Source organism: Perca flavescens, chromosome 13 (genome assembly GCF_004354835.1).
Source record: "Perca flavescens isolate YP-PL-M2 chromosome 13, PFLA_1.0, whole genome shotgun sequence".
Taxonomy (NCBI): Eukaryota; Metazoa; Chordata; class Actinopteri; order Perciformes; family Percidae; genus Perca; species Perca flavescens.
In genome coordinates this window covers 4,375,765-4,397,987 of record NC_041343.1, presented here as the reverse complement: position 1 = coordinate 4,397,987, position 22,223 = coordinate 4,375,765, and the positions used below count along the sequence as shown (strand labels likewise).

The window sequence follows — 22,223 nt, the reverse complement described above, 5'->3', positions numbered from 1 at the left end:
CTCCTTAGCAATGCCATGCATACGTTACTTCTCCTTGTTCAACACTCTTCACACCAGCCATATCTGGCTGTGTTCAGATACCCACACCAGTTTCACCAGAAAAGCCTCCGATACTGCCTAAAATGCTGCTATCGGCAAGTACCGGAGTTTATGCACCGATCCGATACCACGTAATTTAGCACCGAAGACCGACTTTAAAGTAGTTTATTTATGTTCTTGTTGTGTTATGACTGACGGTCCAACTGGATAATAAAAGAAAGTTCTACGGCGTTCATTGTTTGTGCTTGTTCATGTTTCACAAAGAGTTTAACAACAATGACAGAAATCATATCAAAGCCATACGGGGTTAGTAGCATACAGCTGTTTAAGCATAATGTTTTTTTTAACACACTGGTATCGGATCGGTTACTGGTATCAGCCGATACGCAAGTTCAGGTATTGGAATCGGTATCAGGAAGGAAAAAATGGTATCGTAACATCTCTGGTTGTGCACATATGTGTTTGCGGAGGGGAGGTATGTTCTTTTTATGGTGCAACACACACACACACTTGCAAATTTACACACGGCACCCTCCACACCTCATATTCCATATCACATATTGGACATATTGCCTGAATTACAATGAGCTTAAGTGCGGGATATGGATGTGCATGTTTGCAAATCCCCCTCCTGGTCCCCCTCCCTTCTTAGCATGCGGTCCAGATTTCTTTCTCTAAATCTCTCTACTGGCTTGTTTTTGCCAAAAAAAAAAAAAAAAAAAATCCCATCAAAATGCCGTTTCATCTCCTCTTTTCCTCAGTAGCTAAAGACATGGCGTTTTCAACTGAAGCAAAAACAAATTTCCTTTTGAAGCCACTCCGAAATGTGTGTTTTTGCCAACAGATTGTTCTCTGTCAAAAGGGCATAAGCTGTTTTTGACGAGCCTGTCAATCAGGTGGGAACGGCTCCACCTGATAACTGATTCAGCTCTACGAGGAGTAGGGAGCCACTCAAGCTGAATAAAGCGTTGTCAAACAGCGTGAATATTTCATGAATAGCTGGGCTAAATTGGAGAGACGTGACATGTTTCTATCTGTGTCTATTTCCATCATAGTGTCCACGACAGAGGCATACTATTTGCTTTTGTAACCAGAGAGTTGCAGTGCTTGGGGATGCATCTCTGCACACTCCCTTAAGGATATATGCCAGTTTCAATAAAACAGGAGACTCACGCAGGGCGAGTTGAAAACATCAGGAAATGATTGACATCAATCCAAAATACGCTTCAGTCCTTTTCTTTCGTCATTAAACATATAAACGTTTGGACTGAAATTCTCCACCTGTGAACCAATAGGCCAGTAAATACACTGCTGCATTAAGCTGATAGATTCGACACGCACTGAACAACCATTCACCTTGACTGGACTCCATCTGACATCTCTTTCCTCCTCCTCCTCTGAGGTCATGAGCCTTCACTGTTCATCATCAGTTCCCATTAAGAGTATTAATAAATCTTAAACACCGCTTTTTGATAATGTGATCTTATTGATCCATGCTAGGAAATTGTTTTTTCTTCTTTCTCCTGACTGCAGCAGGTCAGAAGTCAGGGTCAGCTTCCCCAACAGCACCCTGGGGTAGGAAACAAATCATCGTCTTGCCCAAGGACACTGCAGCAGGGTGGATGACTGCTTGTGGCACTAAGCCGGGCTCCCTAGTTTGAAGGATGTCTGTCTTACCAACCCAGTCTCACTCCCTGCGCGTCAAAACTCTTGGTCAGGTGCCTTTTTGGCGTTTGTTACTGCCGCAAAAATCCTCTTTTTAGCGTCTTTGGCGTCCTGTTTAGACGCGCTTGGTCGGGACTCGGCGTCACATTTTGACCCTCCGGGGCGGGACGTACGTTTAACTGACATGCGGCGCAAGGTCGGGGCTGCTGCTCTGCCCGTTGTGTTCCACACACACACACGCTAAAGGGTGGTTTTCTGCGTCGGTATCTGACGCTGCAGACTGATCTCTGCACGACACGCCAATTTGTGTGCCGTTTTTGCTTTTTATCGTGTTTATCAACGCCGTTCGGCTGCCATTTACCTCCACTACGTGTCAATTTTCGCTGTAGCGAGTAGTATGAAAGGACGTAAGTCTGTGTGGGGGGGGGAGGATGGGTAAAACACAGGACTTTCACCAAGGAGAGCTGTGTGGCGTTTGTCAACTTTTTTTTTAAGCCTTCCCCAATGTTTCTTTCCTAAACCCAACCATTTATTGTTTTTTTGTCATTTTTTTGTCGTTTGTTTGTGTTACTAAAGCCTTTCCCAATGTTCTTTTCATAAAAAAAAATTCATTTTACATGCGTGTGACGTTCTTGCGATAGTACGGCACGTTCTCTCGTTAAGACGTGTGTATGTTTACATCCGCTGTATACAGCGTAAAACATACACACGGAAAGCTCAAAATGCGTACAGATAACACGCCATTTGGCTTTAGGAAAGTGGCGTGTGTGTTTACGCAAAGTCATGATGTTGGACGCTGAGAGCCACTGACCAAAGGTCAGTATTTGACGAGTTGGGAGTGAGAACGGGTCGCTCTTACCGCCAGTTTGCCCTAAAATCCTTTCACTTCCTTAGAAGAAAAGTTAAGAGCCGGGGAGCCACATTTAATTCCCAGAGAATTACAGAGTCCAAACTCTGAGTTTGGACTGCAAGTTTTCAGGGTTTGGGGGAGTCATGTGTATCCTGTCTGGAATTGCAGAGATGAAACGCATAGATGAAAAATTGGCAGAAAAAAACATACACACAAACACACAAACACACACACACAGGGCCAACATGGCATGCCAGGGGAGTTTCGCGGTGGATTAACCTCCAGGTTGCTGGGTGGGTGAGCACAGCCGGAGCAGCAGCCCCAGCTCAGAATTGGGATGGGAACCTGCTGCTGAGCCACACATAGGTGAACACCCCCCCCATGCCAGGAGATTGGAAGGGTTTACTCTACTAAATGAGGAGAAGTTTGTCTGTCAGTGCTGCTGTGCGTTTGAATGCAAACACGTCTACAGTAGACGTAGTAGTTTCATCCGTGTGCATGCACATGCTTGGGTCATTTTCTGTAGTAGCAGGTTAATGGGAGGGGTTGGGTAGGGCTTTGCCTGCAGGTAGTATTTTAATAAGGCCTCCCTCTTGATTTGAAATACGGCCGTTTCATTCAAATGGCCTCGGCACGCCTCTGGCTTCTTCTCTCTGTTTGAGTGCACGTGCATTTGTGTGTCAGCGTGCACGCGTGATAGTGGAAGGAAGGAAGGGAGAGGGTTGATGGAAGGTTAGCAAAGGCCGTTAAAAAAAGCTCTCTAGACACACACATATTCAAGTGCAGTACAGTGTGAGGCTCATTGCTTAAAAAAGTCATGTACTCCTTATTGATCATGAATCATTCCAAAAGTACCAATAATATTTCATCTTTAATTCTCTTTTACTTTTACTGACGTATGATTTACACCTTATGGTGTGTGTCCTTAAGGTAGCTGGATTTATGCCTGACGCGTGGGCTAACAGGAGCCCAGCCCTATACAGTTTTACGCATTGAAGGCATAATTAAATGGATGTATTGTACGGGGTCCAGCCATATCACAATTTAACTCAACTCTAAACTGTGTTTAAATTCTTTCTTACACTTTGTGATACTAGCGCTGGCTTCATTACTTCATTTGAGCAGAAGGCTTGCAGCAGGTGTGTGTGTTAGTGAAGGGGAAAGGTTAGCTGAGCCTTCTGTCACCTTGCTTTTGTGTTGTTTTTCACTCTCAAAAATCTTTACCGGCATCGGGCACTTGAAGGAAGAAACACAAACAGCCCAACCTGACCAACCACAGGTCCCGCGGTCGCCGTGTGTTATCGGCGAAGCATGCATTTTTGAGGAGGGCGTAGGTCAGCTATGGAGGCGCCCACAGTGTAGCTACATGTGCGTAGGCTCTGTAGCTACGCTGTAACCCCTTTTTAAAGCTGCTCTCACACCACGAGAGCGGGGCAACCACCCAGACAACCGCCTACCTGGAAGAGCGTTTTCAATAGAAATCTGTGCAAATTCACGTGGGTGGCGACCGGTTCGTACCCCTACCGCGGAGATCCAAAACGCTTTCCGTCACCTGCCTCCCCTCGTTGAAATGGCTGGAGGTGGCGGCGTTAAAGCCCCTGAATGCAAAGCCATCAATCCGCTGACCCTCACTAAGAACAAGAAAGTCTTCTGAATCAGTCCCAGTCTGCTCTTCCTGCGTTTGTATCACATACCTTGGGAGACTCCCTGGCTCCCAGACGTTTTCATAGGACTTACCTAATATCTACCACGTGTGCTCTGTAGTCTCATGTAAAGCATGAGCCAGCTTAAACCTATAATCTTATTGTCACATGTTGCAGCTCCGTGCTGACTGAGTGCCCGCAGGTTGGCCGGATCATCGTCAACCCCTGTTCTTTAGCATGCTATGGGCCATGTGCTTCATTATAAGCACACACACACACACACACACACACACACACCCCATGAGACCCCCTCTACTGTCTGTGTGGCTGATAATGAGTGCCTCCTGTGCTGTCCCACTGCTGCATGTGGGGCCCACGGTCATATTGGTTGCAGACTACACCACTGCCAAGTATTTAGCCCCCCCTCACCACCACCCGCTCCATATCCAACCCTACCCCACCTCCCCCGCCTTCAACACGTCTGGGTGTGACAAGACACCGTGGAGGGGCCAGGCCCAGGAATTTATGAGCGCTTAAAAAGCCATGAAACGTTGCACCTTGACAGATAACCTCATCTATTATTTTTTTTTTTTTTTTTCCACAGCAGCACTGGGGTTTTTGGGTGATGGTGGTTTCTCATATTTTATCACTTAATTCAATGTGGGGCCATTGTTTTACATAAGCGATGGTAATAAGACCTAAAGCATCATACAGTAAATAGCATCAGAACATGACATGAATATTACATTGAATATAACTCTCTTGGCTCTGCCTGAGGATTATGTTGTAAGGAGAGGTTTATCTATGCTAATAACAGGCTTCTAATCTGCCCATAAAGCATCACAGTGTCATTTCACTGTTATCTGGGAGCAGTGGCTAACAATTGGTTTACCATAGCTTTGTCAGGGCTTTCCTGTAATGTTCATTTGTACTGCAGAGATTTTCTGTCAACTTCCGCCCGGGATCAAATTGATATTATTTGTTTTTGTTTGAAAGCCCGATCTCTTCACTGGTCACACAAAAAAAAGAATATCTCTCTAAACATTCACTTCAACCTGGGGGGGGGGTCTCGTCTTTTGCATCTTTGCATGGAAATCATTTTTCATGCTCTTGTCATCGTGACTAGTGGGACCAGCTGCTTTTCAACCATCAGCCCAGGTTTGGAGGCAGCAAGGGTGGGAGGGCTCGGGGTGAGGGAGCTGGGGATTGGGTGGGTGGGGCCGGGCCTGCTTTTGTGGCTGCTAAATGGACTCAGCTGACAGGACTAAGCAGCAGTGATGGTGGCCTAAATGGCTACGCCAGCGGACAAAGTAAAGGACAAAAGAAAATGGAGGGAGTAAATTTGAGGGGAAAAATGCATCAGACATTGATGAACAGGTTATGTGTGTGTGTGTGTGTGGGGGGGGCAGGCAGTAATGCTCGGGCCGAGAAGGTGACCCTTCTGGACTCGTGGAAGGAGTAATTGAAATGCCCTGTCGCTGTGATTCCCATTCATTTAGCTTCAGCGCCGGCTCAATTTCGCTGTTGGCCATATGATCATTTCCAGAGAGCTAAACCACGTTATGTCATTTACTCAAGGCCATAAAATAGTCTCCGGCCAAGGAGCCAAATGACAGCGCCATGAGAAAAATGGAATTACACTTTAAACCAAGTAGTATTATAGAATGGTGGACGTTTCAGGTCAGCTGTCGCTAAAGAAATAGTGAAGTGTGTGTGTGTGTGTGTGTGTGTGTGTGTGTGTATTGCACTGAGCTTGTAATATTGGATGCAGACAGTGTTTTGCTGTATTTGCTGCTACAGCTGCCGTGCAGCATATCTGCACGAGTGTCTGTGTTTGTATTGGCTGGGCTGGGGAGGCGGTGGGTGCTTAAAGGCAGCACGGACATCTGTCTCCAACTGTGAGTGAGTGAGACCCCCGCACCCCCCCCCCACCCAATCCTCTCCAGACCCTCACCACAACAACACACACACACACAATATCCTGTGCGGCCCGTTTCATCATAGTGTAATGGTCGATAGGGATCGGAGGGGGTCCACTCCGGATAATGAGAGTGGCTAATGGAAGGTGGCTTCTGATGGGGGGGCCCCTGTTGGGCCCAAGGGCCCTTGGGGACGAGGCTTCACCCATAGAAAGGACGGAGAGGATGCGTGTGCGTGCGTCTTAGCAGTCTTGTGAAAGGGATGAGAATGATGTATGTACTTGGGTGAAAAGCTAAAAAAAAAAAACCACATTGGCGTGTTTTTGCGTGTGTTCACACCAAAGCAGATTGCTTCATGTAACGACAAGACGTAAGCTGACGGCCGGACGGATGACCAGCTCAATCCCACCCCCCCCTATCCGTCATTCTCTCTCTGCCATCTGAATATTTATTCTTGAGGGGGTGCTGTCACACACACCCACACACACACACACGCACACACACACATGCAGTTCTTGGAACATTAATGACAGCGATAAAGCCATTTAATTAAAAGTGAGCCTGAGCTCGCCCCAAAGGTGTTTTTTTATGTCCAATTAAATGCTCAAATGATGCCCTGATATACAGCTGGGTCGTGATACTTTGCACCTGTGGTAAATCACAGAAGTCTAGCGCTCACACATAAATATTACTTCCATCCAATAACACACTTTGTTTGGAATAGGATAGATTAGCTTCTCGGGTGGTTTTTAATTTTTGTAATGATTCAGTGTAATTTGCAATCCGCACATCCATCAATGTACATATCACAAGGAGATAAATGCTCCATGCAGATGGGTGTCATTAGTTTTTGTGCGACTAATGTGTTTGTCGTTGTGTAAAGATACAGGCTGACAGCAATCTGTCACAGACAGTGCAACCAAAAGCCTCACAGATCTGATTTTGATTAGTGTCGAGACTTAGATGGGCTTATGTTTACAGTGGGGGATGGAATCTTCTCATGCTATTCCTGACTTTCCATGCTACCATGTTGTGAGAAAGACATGTAATCGAGAAACAATTAGGGCTGCGACTAATTATTTTCTCGATTAATTGTTTTGTCTGCAAAATGTCAGAATCTATATATAGCATGTTTTATTCGACTAACAGTTCCAAACCAGAAGATGTTAACTGTCTTGTATGAAAAGAACAAGAAAACCCATCAAATTCTCACATTTGAGAAGCAGAATCAGATCATTTTGGGGCATTTTTGCAATTCCAATCAGACATCTATATTTCAAACATAAGCACTTGTGGTCCTTATTTCTTTCCCTGTGTGTTACTGTGTGTCTGTGCTCTGATTAAAGCACACCGTTCAGGCCCAGTGGTGGGGATTACTCTGGCTTTGTTGAAGGGGTTTAAAGAAAGGGTCAAAGTGCACCCACTTAATATGGGCCCCAAAGGGCCTCGCGGGTAATTGCCAGTGCCTAATAAACTTCTAGACACCCTCTTTTCGCTCAGATCTGGAGAGTGCACAGGGCAGAATGGGGAAGATCAGGGGCCCCTGGAGCTGTGATCTCAGAATGGTGTGTGACAGGTCATCACGGTGGTCCTTTCACCCCCGCAGCATGGTAATTCAGACCTGGGGTGCAACGCGCAGCCCTATTTTGCTCCTAGCATTGCGTGATGGGACAGGTTACTGAACGATTTAGTCAAGGTTTTTGTAATCTGCTGTGAATAGTGATTGGGAGAAATGTCAGCAGCAGGTACAGATAAGGTCAGAGGTGTGGTTTGGCATATCATTCCAGGATTGGAAACGGCCAATGGGATTTGGAGCGGCACCGAATGCTCTGTGGCTAAGTAATTGGCCATCAGGATATGGGTCTGACTAAAGCCATAAGTGGCAATTTGATGCCTCTAAGAGGCGCGGATAAAAAAAGACAGCAACATAGTGGCTCAGAAGCCCGCGATGAATTGCGAAGCCTTGTATTTTTATCAGGGCAAAGGCAAGCTCCGTTAGCTAACGAGGAAATGAAAAATATCCTCCTTAAACGCTTGACATGACCTTGATTACAAACAAAACAGGCTGATTTATCGCCTCACGTACACACACCCCTTGTTCCCCCTCATTCAAAGAGGACGCCGCACTATCTTGACAAGAAGAGAAATCAGCCTTCGAGGCGTACAGCCTGACATTGAGATACAATGCATTTTCCACACAAACCCAGATATTTCAGATAAAGAAAGTGTGAGTGTCAGCGAGGTTATATGGATGGATGGACACATAAATATATGGATGGTGATGATAATGGTAATGTCCTGTGCTGTCATTACGGGAGGCTTGTCATTAATCAGGTGCGAAGGTGACTCTCTCCTGCCGGCCGGTGGCGTTACATCCATGGGTGTTGTTTCTCACACACAAGCACGCACCCTTGTGTGCATAGCCACCCACGTATAAAGACATACACGCGTAAATAACCTATACGAGCACATGTGATGTGTACACATTCTGTAATTTATCTGTATTGATAGATGCTGAGGGCAAAATGCCTGGAGGAGACATTTCCTGACCAACAATAACATGTTCAAGATGCTGCTTGACATAAACATGAAATCATGTGGATGGGCAGAGGTAAATATTTGCTTTTTAGCCACTGGTACCATTGGAAGATGGCTCAGAGCATTCAGAATTTCATATTTCACTGCAATAACAAACCATGTATTATCCTCTGTTTGCCTATTTGGTCCTCAAGGCTTCACATATCAAGTCAACAGGGGAATATGAGCTTGAAAACTATTCTGCATTCTATTAATTCTCAGGGCAAATGTAAACCGAACACTGTATGCTACTGAAGACGCATTTCAAAAGGACCATACTTCGAATCAAATGCATGAAAATAAATCAGGCTTTACAGGGAGGTACAGGGGTGTTGTACTTTATCCTCAGGGTTGCATGTGGATGGAAAGACTAATAGAACATTGACTTTAAGAAGAAGTACTGTTATTTGACTTACAGTACATCTTGCTTGTTTAGAAATGAACTTACTTGTGTTGTAACTTACCCAAGCAGAAGTACATACTATTTGGATTAAAACTATTTTACATATAGTGTTAATGAAAAGGCCAATATGAATTCAATATTAGTGCACCCCATCAACCAATCCATCTGCCACTTCAGTGATGCTCTTGAATGCAGTGACCAGCTTGTTGTTATTGTAATCTCAAAGATTCCTTCATGAGGACAGGGTCTGAAATGTTACTGGAATAGCCTCATAATTTGGACCATAACCTTGTCAAATTAGGCTCTGATAGCTTATTTGTATTTATATTTCTTAGTGTTTCATTAGAATTCTTTATTCAGAGAAAATAGAGTACTGACAAGTGCAAGTGCTTGGAAAAGCTGCTCTTGAATGTGTAAACATAACACATTTTAATTCAACCTGAAATGTGAGAAATGCTAAATGTGTTTGGTGGAATCAGAGGATGAGTAATCATTGAAGAATTGTATAACGATAAAGTACTAAACTCTGTTTCTTATTCTGCACCTCGGTTCTATCAAGCTTGACAGACATACACGTTTTGTAATATTAAGACATTTCAAACTCAAATCATTTCCCCCCAAACATTGACAGACGTATATGTCAGTTTTTGTACTGAGGGCATTTTAAAGAAGCTTGTGCTTTGACAGAGAGGTTGACTGCTTTTTCAATAGGGATTTTTTTTCCAAACTCTGTGAAGAGTGTAAACTAGGACACCAGTTTCTGACATGACTTGCACTTTTCAAGGTAAAATAAGTGATTTCTCTCTGCTCATCTTTATGGCAGTCTCAACAGCCTGCAGATCTTAGCACACTCAGGAGACATTTGAGTCTGGACATGAGTGGAATGTCATTACATTGATATAACTTATTCTGAGATATATCAATATAATGTAAGAGTGCTTGCAAATCAACCATGCTGTCCTCCTGCATTAATTTAATATCAACCAACTCCTTTATGTTCAAATATCACATCCTCTCATAGCTTCAAAGAGAACTTTGTGGAATATTGAGGGTAGAAATTCGATACCCCACCAAGTGCTATTTTGAAAGAGTTGCAGCTCGGACATTGGACATTTGTTTTTACAAATGCCTAGGAAAGATTGTAATGTGAAAAGGAATTTAGGAGGTTGCTTTTCTTATCTGTTATGGTGTCTTTTTGGGGGCCAGATAGGAATGCCATAGAAACCTCATTGGTTGATCCCCTTTGTAAGTCCCTGCAGTGGCTGAGGCTTAGCCTGCAGGCCTCTTCCTGGTCGACTGGTGTTGTCAGTACATCATTCTAGACTACAAAAACCGCCGTCTAAACCTGTAATCTGAGAGCCTGCAAAGCTTTCGAGACTGAAATGAGAAAGAAAAAGTCCAATGCCTTCAGGTAACAGGCTCGAGATGTTGACTTCCGAGGGATGCAGTAGGCGGTCTAACTCAAAGACACATCTCTAATGTTTTATGAATAGACTCCAGGAAAGCAAAAGAGAGGCAGTTATTTTCTGGATTACATATTTAAAGTTGCTTTCTGTAATTGATGTCATTGATTTGTCAGAGGCCATTGTTTGAATAGTGTTTTCTCGACCACCTGTCCAAGTGTACTTATATATATGTATACAGTGGGGGAAATAAGTATTTGACCCCTTGCTGATTTTGCAGGTTTGCCCACTTACAAAGAATGCAAAAATCTACAATTTTAATCATATGTACATTCTAACAGTGAAAGACAGAATCCCAAAGAAAATTCCAGAAAATCACATCATATGAATTTATTAAAATTGATAACCATCTGATGAGGAAAAACAAGTATTTGACCCCCTGGACAAACGGCATGTTAATATTTTGTAGAAAAGCCATTATTGGCCAGCACAGATGTCAAACGGTTTTTATAGTTGGTGACAAGGTTTGTGCACATTTCGACAGGGATGTTGGCCCACTCCTCCCTGCAGACAGCCTCCAAATCATTCAGGTTCCGAGGTTGTCGCCTGGCAACTCAATTTTAAGCTCCCTCTAAAGATTTTCAATCGGATTCAGGTCTGGAGACTGGCTAGGCCACTCCAGAACCTTGATGTGCTTCTTCTTCAGCCACTCTTTTGTTGCTTTGGCGGTGTGCTTAGGGTCGTTGTCGTACTGAAACACCCATCCTCGACTCATCTTCAGCTCTCTCACTGAGGGAAGGAGATGTCGGCCCAGAATTCCACAATACATGGCCCCGTCCATCCTCCCTCAATACGATGGAGTTGTCCCGTCCCCTTGGCTGAAAAGCACCCCAAAGCATGATGTTGCCACCACCATGCTTGACGGTGGGGATGGTGTTCTTTGGGTTGTACTCGGTGTTCTTTGCCCTCCAAACACGACGAGTTGAGTTGAGGCCAAAAAGTTCTATTTTGGTCTCATCTGACCACATCACCTTCTTCCAGGCCTCTTCTGAGTCGTCCAGGTGGTGAATGGCGAACTTCATGCGGGCCTGTACATGTTTCTTCTTGAGCAGGGGGACCTTGCGTGCGCTGCAGGATTTCAATCCATGATGGCGTAGTGTGTTACCAACCGTTTTTTTGTAACTGTGGTCCCAGCTGCCTTCAGTTGATTCATCAGTTCCCCCCTTGTGGTTTTGGGATGATTCCTCACCGTTCGCATGATCAGGGACACCCCACGAGGCAAGATCTTGTGTGGAGGCCCAGACCGAGGGAGGTTGGCGGTGGTGTGGTGCTTCTTCCATTTCCTGATAACTGCACCGACAGTTGATCTTTTCTCTCAAGTTGCTTTCCGATTCTCTTGTAGCCCATCCCAGCCTTGTGCAGATCAACAATCTTGTCCCTGATGTCCGTAGAAAGCTCTTTGGTCTTGCCCATGGTGGTGATGTTGGATGCTGGTTGTTTGGGTGTTGACAGGTGTCTTTTATACAGGTAATGAGGTGAGGCAGGTGTATTTGATGTAGATAATTGGTTCGGATTGGGGCTGTGTCTTAAAGAAAGACTAACTGGCTTGTAGGAGCCAGAATACTTGCTGTTTGTCCAGGGGGTCAAATACTTGTTCTTCCTCATCAGATGGTTATCAATTTTAATAAATTCATATGATGTGATTTTCTGGAATTTTCTTTGGGATTCTGTCTTTCACTGTTAGAATGTACATATGATTAAAATTGTAGATTTTTGCATTCTTTGTAAGTGGGCAAACCTGCAAAATCAGCAAGGGGTCAAATACTTATTTCCCCCACTGTATATGTATTTGCCAAGGGTGTGTGTGTTTGTGTGTGTGTGTGTGTGTGTGTGTGTTTTTGTGGGTCAGATTGAATAATTGATCCACTTTGTCTGTGTCAGCTACAAGACCTTTCATTATTGATGTGCTGTGATGGTGCACACATGACACAGAGTCAATGAAGACCATAGGGACACCATGTTAAATTCACAGTCATACAATATCAGTAGCAATGTACTGGCATGCGTTTGCACCTGTTTGGCATTCATGCTGTTTCTTTTTGAAAGCCAGATGTCAGTACAAAGTCAACAGGACTCCATGTATGCACAGTCCGATAAAGAAAAGTATTAGCAACAGGCTAATTATCAGCACAAAGTTAGCGGAAGTAAATGTATGCAAAGCCAGATAAAAGATACTATCATCAACAAAGGAGTTTACACATACCATCTCTAACCAGGTTTCTTCTCTTCCTCTCTTGTCTTTTCCCCAGTTCTGAGAGATGACTTCCGTCAAACGCCCAGTGATGTGGTGGTAGCAGCAGGTGAGCCGGCTGTCATGGAGTGTATACCCCCCCGAGGCCATCCTGAGCCCACCATCTCTTGGAAGAGAAACAACATCCGGGTCAATGACCGAGATGAGAGGATCACTGTAAGTTGTTCTATAGAATTAGTATCATGAAATCAGGGATTTAAACTGGAAGCAATGGAACTGCAAATTTTCTTACCAACTTCTTAAATGTGTTAATCTTTCTCGACATTATTTGCAAGTTATTAGGTCTGTGCATTGTGACGTTAGGGTCACACAAGCTAATTTACTTTATTTTTCAAATGGTGTTTCAATGTTTTTTTGTCATTAACTGACCTAATCAATAATTTAGAGTTGATGAGGAATCCATCCAGTTCCATCATGGTTTATAATAGAGAAGTAGCATCGCCATTGAACTGCAATGATTGTGGTTTAATTGAATCCTTCCAGGCTGTTCACCAGAAGACCACCTTCTAGGAATGAGGGGCCAACGCAAACTTTAGAATACAATAAAACCCGACATGTAAACCTGCTATTTGGGAGCGTGCATGTATCAGTCTGCATGCATCTGCTTATTACAAACTGAGCAGTGGAAGATGTTTCTATGGCAATAAGAGCGTGACTCGTTGTCAAACAGTGTAAGAACTAGCAGAGGAGCCATCTGTCATGACACTTTTGACGGGCTGGCCTCTTTCTTGACTAACACGCCTCAAATCCTGTTTCCAACCTCTTTCCATTTGTCTTCTCCCCCAACACACACACACACACACCTCTCCTCCTCCCTTCTCATCTGTTTACCTTTTCATCCATCTCCATCTGTGGCTATCTCCCTTCCCCTCTTTCTCCCTCATTCTCAGATGCGAGGAGGCAAACTGATGATTTCCAACTCCAAGAAAAGTGATGCTGGCATGTATGTGTGTGTTGGAACCAACATGGTTGGAGAGAAAGACAGCGATCCCGCTGAACTGGTGGTGTTTGGTGAGTCATTCAATCATGGTCAACCTGCAAATACGGCATGGAAAATGAAACGTATGGGAATTACAGTATTCTGATTTGTTATCACATTACAAATTCCTATGAAGGCGTGGTTTATTTTTGAATTGCACAAAACCATATTTCAGATGCAGAGATCTGTATCTTCACATAGTAATGGTTCAGGTTATGCAATAGACTGTGATAAAAAAACAAACATTCAAATGACAGTGCAAATAGTCTAAATTGGAGTTAAAGGTTCATCTATTGGACTTTAATAAATGTTAATTTACCAATTTAACATTATAACATTTAATAATCATGTAGAGCAAGTTTCTCTGCTGAGAAATCTGTAATGGTTCTCCTTTCTGCCTTTTTCTGGTTGATTTACTCTTGGGGTGCATTTTCTTTGCTCAGCTGATGTAGTTGGAGCAGCAGATGAATGATTCCCTTTGCCTTGCTCTCTTGACCTCTCTGTTTCTTTCCTCCTCTCGGATTCTCTGCTTTGCTCTCAGCAGAGCAGCAGCATAAGCGTTCCCAAAGTGTGTATTGATCCCAGGAAACAGATAGAAGATTGATATTTTCTTTTAATTCCCAGAAAACCCCCCAGCTTCTCCGCACCACCGCCCAGATGCTGCTCCTTTTGCCCGCTGTGGCGCAACAGTAAACCTTAACCCAGTGTGTAACACCTGATTTATTAAGTTATGGTTCCTGAAAATGCATGGCCTGACACTTTCCCTTATTTTTAATATTACTGCCATCTGTGAGATTTACAAGATTACAGCCAGCGTGCATCTGCACCAATTTCTCTAGGCTGTCACCATTCTTTTTTTAAACAGATTATGACCATGATAAGACCTTACAATGCACATTTGTCTCTCTAGACATATGTCTCTGGTGGATTGATTCTCCAACCTGTGTAACTCAATGTTGTTATGTACCTGCATCAGGCCTGTAACTCCCTCAGCGATGATGCCAAATCTCCCTTCCTGTTTGATAATGCTACCATGTACCAGTAGTGGTGATTTTGGTTTTCAGTTTTCACAATTTATTTCCTCAGTGGTCCCTATTTGTCTTATTCTCATCCATATCCCAGCCGCTGCTGTGGCAACAATCTAATTCCACTGAGGAGAAGGAGTCATTTAAGTTAAAGTGTAGGAGCACACACATTGAATCCCCCTCTCCGTCCTCTGTCTCTGTTTTAATTTCAGAGAGGCCAGTGTTCACCAAACAGCCGGTGAACCAGGTGGTGTTGGCAGACGATACGGTGGACTTCTTCTGCGAGGTGCACGGGGACCCGACTCCGACTGTCCGCTGGCGGAGAGAGGAGGGAGAGCTGCCCCGGGGCAGGTACGCCACAAAGGACACTCCTGCGTTGTCTGTTAGAACTGCTCGATGCGTCAGCACCACCCTGGCATCTTCATACCAATAATATATGCTGGTGGCCAGGGTGTTACCACTACATATTACATTACCGGCAAGATGAGAACAGATTGAACGATTGCTTGAATGATTGACTGAAAAGAGGATCTGTGAGTCTATTTAAGAGGGCACAAGCCACAAAACACTATTCCAGCCAATTGGCAACAGGCGGCAACAGTTGATGGTGTGTGTGTGTGTGTGTGTGTGTGTGTGTGTGTGTGTGTGTGTGTGTGTGTGTGTGTGTGTGTGTGTGTGTGTGTGTGTGTGTGTGTGTGTGGGTGGGGGTGGGGGTACTCGTAAGTGTTATTGCTAACAATGGCTAACCTGGCTGGAGCAAATCCAACTTGTAAATGGAACCCATTCAAGTCGGGTGTGACGTTATTCCCAGCTTATTCTGGCTTCCGAGTTCCGAGGCAAATGGAACACTATCTGTCCGTGAATCTCGGGGGGCGGAGCTTCTGAAGGGGTGGTTGTATTTGTTTGGCAGTTGAGTTCAAATATCAACTACCTTTGCACAGAATACCCACCTATAAATACTGTGAAGGAAATTATAAAACAGACAGACATTTTTGAAGAGACGATGTTACCGCTTATTTTTGGAGGTGTGATGGACAGCAAATTGGAGCCATAATGATTGTCTTTAAAATTGGCAACAAGCAAGTCAAGTGCTGCTCACAGTACATGCCGTTCCAAAGATCAGGAATCAACATGTATGCCTCATGTGGCCCAGCAGCGTGTGTTAGTAACATGAACAAGTACAAAGACAATCATCCAAATACGAAAGCAACATCTTCATCAAACAGCTGTCAAACTTGCCGTGTGCCTTTTAAGACAGCGATAGTAATAACAATGCCAGTCATAGTACACGATAACAGTGATGATAGTATAGCAGGGTAACATGCTGACTGAGGTACTGTGCGAGCCTTTGTGGATGTGACTGGATGAAACTTTAATGATCCCTCAGGGGAAAGAGGCTCAAACGTTCCAGTGGGATTTAGAACTACACTGACTGCCCAAAGCTGTACAGGACAATAATCTGAGAACAACTTTTCAGATAGTAAGACCAGCAGCCTTATTCTCAGTCCAAATGTAACCAAATAACTTTGAGTTTGCTTGAAAATGATATTCCCCCTCGTCCTTACCTCGCACCTGAGTCCGACGCAGACTGCAGTCTTTAGAAAAGTGATGTATCGAATGTTGCGCTAAATCTTGTGTGTCGATGTCTCTCCAGGTTTGAGATCCGCAGCGACAACAGCCTGCGTCTGACCCAGGTGCGAGGCGAGGACGAGGGCACTTACACCTGCGTGTCAGAGAACAGCGTGGGCAAAGCCGAGGCATCGGGCACTCTGCAAGTGCACGGTAAGCATCCAAAATACTTTGGTAAAATGTCTGGTTTGAATTCAGATTGTTTGTTCAAGCAAGAATTCCAGCGCCAGTCACTGACAGGGCCAGCTGGCTGCACAGCCATAATGGAGTTACTAGTCATTTGTAATGTAGTTCACTATGAAATGCATTTGCAGAATGAGAAGATTGCAGAAAAAAACCCACTATTCTTCTTAGCACCTCATTTCATTTAATATATGTGGATAATGTGATAAAACAATAAAAGTGCCTGAGTGACACAAGGTTTTTACTTGTTTCCAAAATGTTGGTAAATGTCTCATAGAAAGTGTCATTGCGGGCGCCTGGGTAGCTCACATGGTAGAGCGCGCGTCCATATACAGAGGGTTTACTCCTCGACGCAGCGGCCGCGGGTTCGACTCCGACCTGCGGCCCTTCGCTCCATGTCATTCCCCCTCTCTCTCACCCCTTTCATGTCTTCAGCTGTCCTATCAAAATAAAGGCCTTGAATGACCAAAAATAATCTTACAAAAAATGGAAAGGTAGAAATCTGCCAACTGAAACAAGTCTTAGGCCTCCTGCGTGGCGTGAGCGTTAGCGTGGCGTTTCTGCTGCATGGCGGCTGCGTGGCGTTTTCTACGTCTTTGCACAACTAGCCTTGCCTCTACACATGTATGTTTCCCATAAACATAAACATAAATATATACTGATCCGATTACAGCTAAGACAACGACGGGAAAATAGGCTCCAGAATATTTCGTTCTGTATTGACAGGTGCAATATTTGAAAATTGATAATTATTTCTTTTTTTTTTTTTAAATGACATTTATATCTGCATTTATGTTAAAACCTAGAGACTTTCAAACATCAAAATGTCATTTATTAATATGTATTTGTGTCAAAATGACACATAAACATCTTTTCCTATTCTATTTTGCCTGGAAACGCTTCCAACACGCTTGCATGTCGCGTGAAAAATAGGCGTCGGACCTATTTCTAGCACGCACGCGTTTTCGGCGCGGCTCGAGACGTGTCACGCAAGCAGTGTGCAAGCTCTAACCTCAGCCAAAATAAAAACGGACACGCCACGCAGCTGACTCGCTCACGCCACGCGGCCAGTGTGCAGGAGCCCTTACCATGCTTTATTCTAAAACATATCACTCAACAAGGGAGACTTCAGGGGAGGCAGTCCTGCACTGGCAGGGACTTAGACTGGAACACTGAGTAAATTATTTGCACAGACGGACAGTTTTGCTACGATGCATCACAAAACCTTCTCACCTTCCAGCATGCATCATTTCACTGCCTTTCTTTTGCTGAATTACCTTTGGGAGCTTTTGTGGGAGATTTTTCCATTGAGTCAGTTTTCCCTTTGATTCATGCTGACTGTTACCATCAGTGTTCAAAAATGTTTCCGAGATATTGTCCATAAGAAGTCCGAAAACTCAGTGAATAGACAGACAGCCAGATGGACATTGTGGCTGCTTAAAACTCCCCACATCTTGCCACTGGTGACATTCTGCTAACTGAAACTGTAGGAGAGGGAAAGTGAAAACTGGATTTTAAGTTCCTTTTGAGCCTCGACTCGTCATGCCTCTGAAGAGAGAGCCGAGATCAAAAAGCATTAAAATTGCATTAGAATAAAGTCAGCCCCTTGAAGAGAGGCATGTGGAAGAGAAATCTGCCATTAATGATGATAAAAGAGAATATTTGGAGCTTTACTCTGTAACAGTTAATTCTGTTCGCTGGCCCTCCAGTACTGTATAAGCGTACGCTTCTGACATCTGTCAACACATGTATGCTCCCATACAGTACTATGTCCACATGCTTCCACTGACAAACAGACAAAACACACGCATACACAGTCTTGCACATGCATAATGCACTGCACTTACAGAACGAAGAAGTCATTCCCAGCAGCAGCTGTTAGCCAAATGGAGATTGATTGTGGATTGGTGCATGCAGCTGCCGTTTTAGGGATAATAGGAATCCCCAGCCCCCCTTTTATACAAAACCACGGATCAATCAGAACAAAACCTCTTATCTTCACCTGTATGTCCTCATTGAGTTCATCCCTCCCTCTCCCACTTATCCACTGTGATTTTCTTTTGGGACCACTTGATTTAAATAGTCGACCGTTCACATTCAGTGGGTTTTAATTCTGAATAGACCTGAGTGGCTGTGCTGCTCCAAAGTTTCACTCTGTCTTGTTGAAGTATTTCATCCAGTATCACTGTTCATTATGAGCTAATCATCTCATTCTCATTCATCTTTCTTTGTCTTCTTTTCATTTCCACCCCTTTCTGCATCACTCCTTCGCAGTCGGCCCATCCAGTGAGTATTCCATTTCATCCCATCTTTTGTGTGTGTGTGGGTGTGGGTGTGGGTGTGGGTGTGGGTGTGTGTGTGTGTGTGTGTGTGTGTCAAAGAGAGAGAGAGAGACATAACAGACATGAGAGAGAGCCTTACACATACAGACATTTAGGCTACATCTACACTACTACGTTTTCATTTTTAAGCGTCGTTTTGAGACAGAAATGATCTCCGTTCACACTAGAGTTTTAGCCCCAGCAGCAGAACTAATCTGCGTCCACATTAACACGCCTGACAGCACATATCACACGACCATTCACACACACACTGGGCATGTGCGTGCCGGTGGAAACAGGAAGCAGATTGTTTGACGTTACACTGCGGTTGAAAATCATGGATGGAGTTTAAAAGACAGAAAATACTTACTACCATAAAGAGCCACACCGGTGAGTAAGAGCAGGGAGTGATTAGCTTGGAGCGAGGACGAGGTGGAACTGTTACTGAAAGGTCTGTAAGCTACCTAACCGATAAGACCTGCATCAACTTTTCTAACATGTCTCCGCTTTAGGGGCTTAGGCGCTTTAGTGGACGTGAGTCGTAAACGTAGAAAAAGATGTCCATTTTAAACACATTAGTGTAGATGTAGCCTTAGGTGGCCATGTCGGAGGCAGTCACCCCTCTTACACTGTTGCTGTTTTTGCCAATTAGAAATAGAGAATAGTTAATTAGTATTTAAGTACCTCTGGAAACGCTGGGAGTAGGCTTTGATTGCCCACAACTGCACTCCAGTCATGCTTTAGCTCATCTAGGTGGAGCTGCCATTATTATAAAGAAATGAATACCAGGGCAGTTTGATTTAGTACACAAACAATCTTAAGAAATGGGAATAAAATGGGAACTACTCCAGATAAAACCTTAAATATCCCACACATTAGGAAACAAATTGAAAAAGTATCAGCGTGCTGCAGTAATAGTGATTAATCACATGCTTTGACTATGCAATTTTCTCGCTTGGAAAACAGTTTACTCTGTGCTGTAAAAACTAGTCATTTTACAGCTAACTGAGCAGTGTATGGTTTGGAGGCTGATAAACTCTAACATGCAGCTTGGTCATGATTATCGTTTCCAAGTGTGTTTGTGTAAGCTGTGGATGAATAGGAAGCACAGGCTGCTTCTTTTGTGTGTCGTGAAATAGAAAAAAATGACAAACCCACAGAAGTAGACCTTTTAATCATAAAAAAATGGTTTCTTCATTGCAACGCATAGCAGTGTAGAAGCTTTTCATTGGCATTGCTGGGAGACGCAATCTTTTCACTAGTATCTGAGAAATCAGCTGTCAGACGGTTACTTTTTCCACTGTCACAACAACCAAAATGGAGTGAAGATTAGGGCGTGTAAACGATGGGTTTCAGGAACAGTACTACAACCAAGAAGAGTGTGTGTTTGGAGGAAGGTGTCTCTGTGTATATCTGTCGGGTTTTGACTCTTCACTTGCACTTCTACGCTTGAAAGGACCTTGATGCTTTAAAGGCTAACATCATTTCTAACATTTTATCTGTTTCCGCCTCTCAGTCACTTCACATTATGCGTAGGCAGAGGCAATTGAGAGGGATAAAATAACCCTTTTAAACCATGACACACATTGGCATCAACAGATTTATGTCCATTAGAGAAACTCTTCTCTGGAGCAGAGGTTTGGGCAAATATGGGCAAAAGGTGTGAGTAATCCATGTTATCAACTTATCCTAACACATAAAATTGCCGGTGCAACACAGATGTCTTACTTACTTTATAGTTAAATTTTTTACGGTGCACAACAGTGACTCACGTTTCGATGTAAGGTCACATCTTCATCAGAGTCCTTGAGTTTAGTCCTGCCTCTGTTGCACCGGATTGTTGTGGTCTGCAGAAGCGCAGAGAACTCTCTCTTTTTGTTATCCTAACACATGTTTGACTCCAGTGTTGAGTCGTACATCTGTTAACGACAAAGAATCAGCCAGAGAGATTTTCTCCAAACTGTATGACTTGGATGTCAGTATCTTTTCACATGTAGTTCTCTGCTGCTATCACGTAGGCGCCATTTTAACACCCATGACTAAACTTAATGTGTGATTTGCACTGTGGAATGAGCATATTTAGGCAATAGAGCCTTACTAATACATAAATGGGATAAACACAGTAAATGTCAGAGGGCTAAAAGGAGAATGGAAACATTTTATGTTTTTATCTGAAACCCCCTTTTATTTTCTCAAGCACAAATCCCTCATCAGGCTGGATGCATGTTAGATGGCGTTTAGTCACATCTAACCGCTGGATCCCTCCCACTAGAAGACCTCGGACTGACACATCAAGTAATGCCCGATAAAGATCAGGGCATCCTGGCCGGTCTGGCTGCCGGTTTTAGCTTCCTGGAGTCAGCAGAGCAAGAAGCCAAAACTAAACCGAAACGGGCGTTTCATTTGCTCCGTCTTCCAGTGGCACTGCTTCCTAATTTAAAAGTGCAGAACAGGACTCGCCGCGTATTCTGACAACTTGAGTCTTGAGTGTGCAGCCAGCCTTGGGGAGTGAAGATGTGAAGCCAGGGAAGAATTAATAGGAAAAGAATACAGGGAAGTAAAACAACTGCAAGTTGTACCACACATTTTGATAACTAATGCATTACTTATACTGCACTATGTCTGTAGGGAGGGCTCAGTTCTTTGTCTTGCCGGTGGATGCTTAGACATTATAAAAGCAAGGAATCAGAGCGCTGCTTCTATAACTTCTACTTAGTCCATTTAAAGCTGTAACAGCTCTCCAATTCATATATTGATGTTGGATAAATAGGCAGCAGTTCTAGGCGCAAAGGTCCCACTCCAAATGAAATAAAAACACAGATGAATTATGGTCCAGCTATAATACATTATGCTTAGGAAATAACCACCTCCTCAGTCATCACTTCAGAATGGAAACGGTGTTGGGGAAAAAAAAAAAAGTGTGTGTATGTGTCTGAGAAAGAGAGGGTGTTGACTCATGTAGAGCAGCAGCAGCAGCGTGAGAGTGTGTTTACTCAAGCGTACGTATGTGATACAGGCTGTCTGCATCAGCGTGGGACTGTGACAGCTGCCTGTCACATCCAGGCCCCCTGAGGAACTCCTGCTGGGAGCGTGTGTGTATGTATTTGTGTTCCCCCGTGTGTGATAGCTTCAGTACGTTGCTGCAAATCACATGTCAAGTGCGCATGTAAAGAAATGGGGGAGGTAAGAGGCTCTGGCTGTGAGCACTTTGTCTGCCTTTGCTATGCGATTGAACAACACAAAGTGTTCGTACAACAGCAGTGGGACAAATCGCAC

The 22,223-nt window shown here is 44.0% G+C and overlaps 1 protein-coding gene across 2 annotated transcripts in view; it reads left to right on the top strand.

Moving 5' to 3' along the window:
- The window catches only part of robo3 (roundabout, axon guidance receptor, homolog 3 (Drosophila)), a 103,677-nt gene that overhangs the window by 35,017 nt on the left and 46,437 nt on the right, over window positions 1-22,223 (top strand). For both annotated transcript variants that reach the window (XM_028595935.1, XM_028595934.1), the window contains exons 3-7: window positions 12,809-12,966; window positions 13,701-13,821; window positions 15,027-15,165; window positions 16,469-16,596; window positions 18,901-18,912. In XM_028595935.1, coding sequence (XP_028451736.1) covers window positions 12,809-12,966; window positions 13,701-13,821; window positions 15,027-15,165; window positions 16,469-16,596; window positions 18,901-18,912 — 558 coding nt within the window. The remainder of the gene's footprint in view (window positions 1-12,808; window positions 12,967-13,700; window positions 13,822-15,026; window positions 15,166-16,468; window positions 16,597-18,900; window positions 18,913-22,223) is intronic.